The sequence below is a fragment of the Empidonax traillii genome, unplaced genomic scaffold, assembly GCF_003031625.1.
Source record: "Empidonax traillii isolate 1590-97213 ecotype Southwest subspecies unplaced genomic scaffold, ASM303162v1 scaffold889:size374758, whole genome shotgun sequence".
Lineage (NCBI taxonomy): Eukaryota > Metazoa > Chordata > Aves > Passeriformes > Tyrannidae > Empidonax > Empidonax traillii.
Genome location: NW_020956082.1, coordinates 96,536 through 104,907, shown reverse-complemented (window position 1 = coordinate 104,907; position 8,372 = coordinate 96,536). Strand labels below are relative to the sequence as shown.

At 41.2% G+C, this 8,372-nt stretch overlaps 2 protein-coding genes across 5 annotated transcripts in view; one reads left to right on the top strand and one right to left on the bottom strand.

Annotated features, from left to right (window-relative positions):
- Positions 1–2,847, top strand: part of TRMT6 (tRNA methyltransferase 6) — a 16,847-nt gene extending 14,000 nt beyond the window's left edge. For all 4 annotated transcript variants that reach the window (XM_027902566.1, XM_027902567.1, XM_027902569.1 and 1 more), the window contains one exon: positions 2,164–2,847. In XM_027902566.1, the coding sequence (XP_027758367.1) occupies positions 2,164–2,337 (174 nt within the window). In that variant the 3' untranslated portion in view covers positions 2,338–2,847. The remainder of the gene's footprint in view (positions 1–2,163) is intronic.
- Positions 2,848–4,583: 1,736 nt separating this feature from the next.
- Positions 4,584–8,372, bottom strand: part of LOC114067251 (secretogranin-1-like) — a 6,404-nt gene continuing 2,615 nt past the window's right edge. The window contains exons 4-5 of the mRNA XM_027902556.1: positions 5,927–7,784; positions 4,584–4,989 (exon numbers count right to left, since the gene is read on the bottom strand). Coding sequence (XP_027758357.1) covers positions 4,906–4,989; positions 5,927–7,784 — 1,942 coding nt within the window. The 3' untranslated portion in view covers positions 4,584–4,905. The remainder of the gene's footprint in view (positions 4,990–5,926; positions 7,785–8,372) is intronic.

The following is an 8,372-nucleotide window of genomic DNA, read 5'->3' as shown; positions in this document are numbered from 1 at the left end:
AGTTGTACTATGATACTAAAACAAGGATGGAGAATTAAATAAGAAACCTTTAAGTTTGAAAGGACGTAATTTAAAAGATTTTTAGTCATGTCTATTAGGGGGTTATTTTCTCTCTAAATATTCTTATATAAAACTGTATTTAATGAAGACTACCCAGTCTAAAGAATCATGACTGAAGTTACATTCTAAGCAACAATTAGCAGTCACAAAATTTGAACTGTATTTGGAAAATGGTCTTGGGGCAGAGAAAGCAGCACTTAAAGTGGGTTGTAAGAATCATTGTGGAGCTCACCACAGCTGGAATGAGTGCTTCTGAAATTCATTTAATATTCTGCACCTTAGGGAGGGAGTGTTTTAGGCTCTTAAATATCAAGTGGAAAATCATGATTTGTTTTTATATTTGGGGAGTTGTTAGGAGACATGAAAACATGCTGATGAGCAACTTTTAAGCTGTAATTGATTGCTTTACTAATTAGGAGCAAATGTCACTTAATGAGTAGAAAACTAATGTGCATATTTGTTTTGCAGCCTAATTGTAGCCAGCAAGTTTCATCCCACACCCTTATTACTGTCTTTATTGGAATTTGTTGCTCCTTCAAGGCCTTTTGTTGTCTACTGCCAGTATAAAGAGGTAAATCAAGTATGTTACTTTAGCTACTTACTGTTCAAGTTTGATACTATTCTGCCATATAACCTGCTATTTGTTTTTTTTTTTTTTTTTAAGCCATTATTAGAATGTTACACAAAGCTGAGAGAAAGAGGTGGAGTCATAAACTTAAAGCTGTCTGAAACCTGGCTACGAAACTACCAGGTAAGTATCGTAGTAAGTGGCTGTGAAAACTGCAGATACTCAAATACTGGGGAGCAAAACAGTCTCTGAAAATTCTGGAAACAGTGAAAACAATGAAACAATGTATAAGCTCATGCATTTGTTTTACCCAGGAGTAGTGGGCCTTCTGAAGAATCTTAATGCTTCATTGTAACCACTTCAAATGGAAATACTTTATTTTGTTCTCACAAAGCATTTCACTTAAGCACTTGCTGAAATATTTGTAGCAAAGTGTTGTACTTTAGTGGCCAACCGAAAGCACTGTCATGTGAGAGAGATGTAGCAAAATATCACAAGTGTTTATTGTTGTTTATTGTTTCCAGCTGGTTTGACAGCTGAAAAAGATGTGTAATGTTGCGAATGGTGGTGACTTATAAATCTATCATCTTCAAAATAGCACATTTCCTGGAACCCAAGTAACAAGTTTCTAGTCTGGGAACTGAACAATAAAAACACGATGAGAGGGGAAAATACCATCACGGTGAGAAATGTCAGTGTGACTGACTTTGTTTGAACAAGATGCTTGTGGGCAAATGAGTTGCTGCTTCATCTCTGAAGCAGCAGAACCACATCTGAGGAGCAGCTCACCACCTCTGAAGGAGGTGCACTTCACTGGCTTTCTCCTTGCCCAAGGGCTTCTGGAGTCCATAGGCAGTTATTATTTAGGGGACGACTTAATTCAAGGGTGGCCAAGATTACTGACTTACTTATTGGGCAACCTAATTGGGAATGACCAGGAGATCCACAGAGGTTCACACAAGGTAGGCTTGGCAAGGGTTACAGTCTCCTGGACACAGGTCAGTCAGATTAGACCTGCAGTGGCAGTCAGAGCGAGGAGGAAATATCTGAGGAGAAGCCCTTTGCAAAGAGTGCAGTGCAGCTGAAAATGATAGTTCATTGCATGTCTTACCTTAAGCTACAGAAAGGTGGTGGTGACAAAACTGGAAATTCCTGTACTCCTTCCTCCTGTTTTGTTAGATCAGCTATGGTTCCAAATACACCACTTCTGATCACATAATGGGAGTTCCATGCAACCCAAACCTTGACTTCACAGTTTTGCTGGAAGTGCCACAAAGAATTAATAAGTAAGGCAGTGGCCTGAATTCTTACATATTTCTATAACTGGATTCTCACCTCCACATACTTTGCCCTTTAAAGATAAACAGACTTTCCAAATGGCTGTTTGGTGTTGTGGCTGGGAAAAAAAAAAATTTGCATCCAATAGTGTAAGCTGAAATTACACAACATGATGTGCAGATATAGAGTGAGTTTTTACAGGTACTTGTTGTGGGGTGGGTTTTGATTGTGTTTTGTTGTTGTTTGCTTTTTTAAAGGTCTTACCAGATCGAAGCCATCCAAAACTGACAATGAGTGGAGGTGGAGGGTACCTTCTGTCTGGCATCACTGTTGTCTTGGATAAGGGCAAATCTGACTCCAGTAATTTAGAAGCACTGAAGATGGAGGAGCCATCACCTAAAAGATGCAAAGTTCAAGACCTTCATTGTTAACATTTGGAGAATTTATTTGGTTTTTTAGATCTCAGGAGTCTTACTGTTAGTAAAATACCTATACTTTCAGTGCTCTTGACAGCACAGAAATTGTACCTGTCACACATCTGTCAGAAAAAGCAGCAGAACTATGTGGTGGGAGGATTGTCTCAACTCCTTAGCAGTTTACATGATCTGAACGTGAAAAAGAACCCCTAGAAGCAAACAGCACACTGAAATCACTGTAATTTCAGAAAGAAGACATCAAGGAAGATAAAGCATCAGTGAAGGCATTCTGTTTGTTTGTTGCCAAAGTCAAATATGATGTAGGTTTTTAAAAGGTTGAGTCCGAATCAACATATCTAACTTAGCTTTCCATTTTCCTGGAGCAGCATCAGAGAATTCTCATCAGCATTCTGTGTGATCTGCTCCCCCTTTGGACACAGAACTCAGCTGTTTACAGTAATTTAAGAAAGTAGAATGAAGAGAATAAAAAAAATCATACCTTTTTTTTTTTTTTCTGAAGGAACAGTAAAAAGAGAAAATTAATGTTAGACATGACCCCATGTTTTCCTGAAATAAATACAGAAGAGAAAGTGCATGTTCTTAAATTAAAATACTGAGTATTTAAACAGAATGTCTCTATTAGTACTGTCTGTCATTTTCTTGAGAGTTGTTATATATTTTTAAGATACATCTATTTTGAAAACTGCTATATGTATATATATTTATTCTACTATTTGATCTTTCAAGATGTCAGCTTTTTTATGGATTTTTTTTTTTTAACTTTGCATTTGCCATGTCAATTAAACTGCAGGGTGTTTTTCCTACTGAGATTTATCTTCTTTTTCTTACTTTCCCCTCTTGTTGGAAATAAAAAGGTCTAGCACAGGCTTCAGGAGAACACCTTTGCTGTCTGCACCCCATTGCACCCCTGGTCAGAACTTTAGGTCCACGTGGGAGCTTGTGGGGCCAGAAGGACTTGGCTTCTGCTCTTGAACTTACTTATCAGGTTCTGGACTGACTGGACAGACTCTGGAGACTCTCTCTTAGGAGAACAGGCACAGGGTATTTCAGCTTTTATCTACTGCTGGGTTTTGCAAACTTTCCAGTGTTGTTTTTCTACTTTTAGGGGAAGTTTCTTCTCTTTCTCATTTCTTCTACTCATGTGAAAAACCCATCAGCGGAGAGGATGCAGGTCTCACCATCTCCTCTGTTCCAGCTGCCCCGTGGATCTGAAAAATGTGCTTTGCTCCTCTCACCCTTCCATTCAGTGCCAAGTGTGGCAGATCACGTGAGAGAACAGAAGTGTGATGTGTGGTTCTTAGGCAGCTTTTGTTAAAATTCTGGATTTCTTAAGTTCTCTGAAGAACTAGCAGCGAAAAAGTGGATGTACGTCCACATTGAAGGGAAACCGGGACTTTGAAAGCAGCCGACACCCAGTACACGATGAAATCCCGAGATAACAGAGCTTAGAGCACTGGACAGGACCCTGGAAGCTTGGGAAAGGATGAAATCCACGTAAGCCAGGAGACTCATCATGAAAAACTATCTTCTGCTTTGTTTCTCTTACCTGTAAAGCAGGCACAGGTACTTCTCTGCCACTTCTGTTGGGCTGGCAGGTACACAAGAGGCCTGTCTTATGGAGCTACAAAGGTGTGAAAACTTACACAGTAAAAGGTAAACTACCAGCATGTTTTAAATCCTACCTATCATATACACTGTGGCAATAAAAACAACAGCACGAGGAAAAAGAATATTTGTATAATTAAAAGATCAGTTTGAGAAATAAACAATATTGGAACACCTGAGAGGTTGGTTTAGATCGAAGCCAAATAGGCTGCGTTTCACCAGCATTAACACAAACATGGCCTCGATCCTGAATCGCGGTTCTGAGTTTCCAAGTGAGCCATAACGCTTGTACCAAGGAAAAGAAATAAATCACCAGTGATACTTCAAAATGACAGAACATGTTCTGTAGGTGATAGCTGAAGAGCGTGGCTTGAGGTACCATTGTTCCTATTTCAATTGAAACGTGGATATGAGACACCAGCACAGCAGGAGGGCTGTAAAAACTACATTCGGGTAAGTGGTTAAATTGAACTCCAGATATTTGGAGTAATTGAAACTAATTATGGGATCATTTATTTTACTGCTTTGTAGTGTCCTAAGATCACCAAAAGGCTCCTTCCACACCCCCCCTCACTCATGTATGTGATACAGATAATCCTGAAACAACCCAATCAGTCAAGTAAGCAGGGGGAAAGTTTGGTCCAAGATCAATGGTTTTTATTATTGCAAACTCAGACAAATATATTTCTGAAGATCACTAACACAATTATTTTCAAAAGCCTATTAAAAATATCTGCCCACATGAAAGGTTATGATACTAAAATTCATGCCATTCTGATCTCAGTAGCATAACAGCAAATTAAAGACATTTTCAGCTGTATAAATCACTACACTATAGTGGACAGTAAATAGTATTTCCTGGGTTTAGGGCAAACAACAATCCAGTGGCAGTGAATTTACCATGGAACACGGGTACTGCGAGTGCAGCTACACCAACCTCTGAAACCCCAAACACCTTCAGCCTCTCCTGAGGCTGTTCAACTTCTCTGCTATACTCTGCAGCTCCAAATCCATAGCAGCCAGGTTTTCCATTTCTTTTTCCTGTAAAAACATAAAGAGCATTTTTTTTAACTCATCAAATAACCTTGGCAAATATTTTGTTCCATGAAAACAAGAGAAAAGGCCATTTCTATTTAATGGTCCCTAAGCAGACTGCTGGGGTAGGAGGTGTTAACAGCATATACTTTGTGCAATTTCCTGCTTATATCTGAATTAGGGGAAAATATCAGAATACTCATTCTGAGAGCTGGCCCTAATTACAGGCTAATCATTTCAGACTTAAAGCACCATTAGGGGTGATGTCCTGCTCTCTCCCAGCTGCGCTCCCTTCTGCTCAGGTGAAGGTCCTCTAGGAAGCCACAGCCTGACAGTCGCAGGGGTTCAGGCTTATGACACGCAGCAAGCACCGTGTGCAGCAAGAGGAACATCTCCACAATGACAGAGGGTAGGAGAAGGTTTATGCTGCCAATTCTTGTCTATTATGACTTGCTAACACCATTCAACATCTGGAGAAATTCGCATTAAGCCTTCCACTGCTCCCAGTGACCGGGAAGTCTATAGATGGCTGATTTCACTCTAAACATCCAAGTCACTTTCCAACTATATGCTTTAAACAACCTGGTGTTTGTCAGTTACCTCTCTGCTCCTGCTGCCACTGGCACCTTTTTTATTAGTCTGTAACACCTACCAGGGAGAGGTAGGGCCCAAAGGGAAAGACAATCTCCTTTCCCTTTCTGTCTTGCAGCAGACAGAAGCTAATGTTTTATTTTATAAACTCTGCCCTGGGGTAGTTCACCAAATTCAAAGTTCCACCGTTCAAAAAAAGCAGATTTTTAGATCACTGAACATCTGACTCTCAATGGGACTTAATCTTGTTTGTGTTTTTCCATGCACAGTTTACCAGCTGCCTTGGGAATGGATTTGGAAATGTGCATATGAAGCTTCTCCCAGCTTTTCAGAGAAACACCTGTACACATACCTCCTCCTCTGTCAAAGGCCTCTTGCTTAGATTTCTTCTGTCATACCCAGTTTTGTGAAGTTTTTTCAGGTCTTCTCCAGAACTGTACAACTCTGGGAATTCAGCTGATTTCTTCCTGTAATTCAGAAGTTTTGCAATTTGATCCACCTTGTTGTATTGCCTTTCCACATAATTTCTGTTAATTTTGCTGGGATTCCTCTTCTCGGTGCGTTTGTGCTTCAGAGCGCTCAGGATTTGCTTTTCCTCCCACCAGTCATAGTCATTATATTCAGGGAAAAGATTCTTCTCGTTCAGGGCAGACCTGCTTTCCTCTGTGCCCTCCAAAAGCTGCTCTCCTGTGCTGTCCCTCTTCTCAAAGTGCCCGTTTTTCCACCACAGCAGTGGGTAGAAAGGGCTGTAGGATGCTGTGGTTCTCTTCTGATTCTCTGCGGGGAGAATGCTTCTGTACTCTTCCCTCTCTGCGTATCTTTCCTCCTCATCATTTTCCACCTGATCACTGCTGTGATGCTTCTTTTCTACCTCCTCCTCCTCCTCCTCCTCACTGTAGCTGGGGTAGCGCTGCTGCTCCCCCCTGTCCTCGGTGCTGTGGTGTCTCCTGGCCTGCCCTCCGTGCTCCCAAGCAGATGCTTTCTGTGACCCTTCCTCTTCATTATTCCAGAGGCGGTATCTTCCTCCAGCATGACGCTGCTTCTCTTTGCTGCCACCACTGAGGTAACGGTCCAGCTCTTCCTCATTTTCATCTGCAAGATACATCCTTCCCTTGGAATGGTTCCTCCTGGCCTCATGTGATCCATCATGATGTCTCCTCTCCTTGTGCCATTTCTCATTACTTTCTTCAGTATGGTGATACTTCTTGTTTTCTTCTTCGCTGCTCTCTTCACTGCTCTCTTCACTGCTCTCTTCCCTTTGCTGCCACCTGTCTCTGTACTTCTCAATTCCCTGGATTGAAAGCCTCTTCTCCTTCGCCTCCTCAGACCCACGTCCCCCATGATAACCACTCTTCTCCTCACGCTGCTCTTCCTGCTGTTTCTGATGGTGGTTCCATTGGTTCCAGACACGGGTCTCCTCTGTGTCTGATTCCTCAGCTACTTCCCCTTTCTCACCAACATGGCCCCTCTTGTCTTCATAGGAGTCACCCACTCTGTGCTTCCCATGGTATCCTTTGGGTTTGTAGGGTTGCTTTTCCTCCTCTGTTTCTTCACTCTCATCAGATTCTTCACGCTCTTGCTGATGGGAGAAATCACGTTCCTTAGACTCATGGTGGTACTTTTCACTTCTTTCTTCCTCTGCCTCTCCCCCTTCACCTTCATGAACTTGTTTGTAAGGGCTCTGCATTTCCTCCTCCAAGTGCCAGCGGCCCGCGGGGCGCTGACCATTCCCATCACGGTAATCTGTGCTCGTGCCTCCGGAGTGAGACGTCTTGTTGAGAAGAGCATGTTCCGCATCTTCATCACAACAACTGCTCTCTTTGCTTCCTTTTTCACTGTGGTAATTCTTCTCCTCCTCTCTTCCAGCTTCCTGATAGTGGGTTTTTTCTTCTGCGTAAAGTCTCTCATCCTGAGCAGGCGTGTGGTGTCCAGACTTGTCCTTCGTGCTTTTGCCTTCCTCGTGAGCAAGTTTCTCCTCCTCACTTTCTTTCATGTAGTTTTTAGATTCCTCTTCTGCCTGACTTCGTTCTTGCTCCATGCTCCCACTGCGATGTTTTTCAATCTCTGCTGGCTCTTTGGAATGCCTCACTTCAAGTTGTTTGCTTTCACTTCTCTCTCTGTCATTTCCACCACCTATAATACCAAGAGCAGCACAATGGAGTAATCCAACTCTCCACTGAAGTGTTATTTCAATGCAAATACAAAACTGGCTTCACAAAGTAGCAAGAAGATTTGGACAGAATTGATTTTCTTAATTCTGCTTTTAAAATCAGTAATTTGCTAATATTTCGTATGCTTACCTGGAAGAGGATGAACTAATTTTCCTTTAATTAGGCATCTTAAAAGTTCCCCTGGAATTTCCAGAATAATTTTTCCTCTTTGTTTTTTTTCTTGGTTTGCTATCATGTTTTTAATATTGAATTAAATTAGCTTTCATTTCCACTAAAAATCAGTGGGATCTAGATTTGTATTCAGTTGCTTGAGTGTCAGGCCTCACCCATCACATGTGATTATTCACAAAAAAGACAACCACCTATTTCAAGCTGCTTGAAAATATTAGGGGGTTTTAGCAAATTTTAAAAGTTTCAAGTCGACTGAAAAAAAAAATTAAAGAAATCTGTAGCTTTACAATAGTTATGTTTAATCAAATCATGTTCCTTCGACTATTTCTGGAATGTTAAATGGAAGTCTGACTTTGACTGTATATATAACAACATACTTCTATGAAGATGTTTCTGCTTCACTTGAGTCTGAGTAACATCAGAAATAGATCACAAATCCTCAAAGTTTTCAGACAA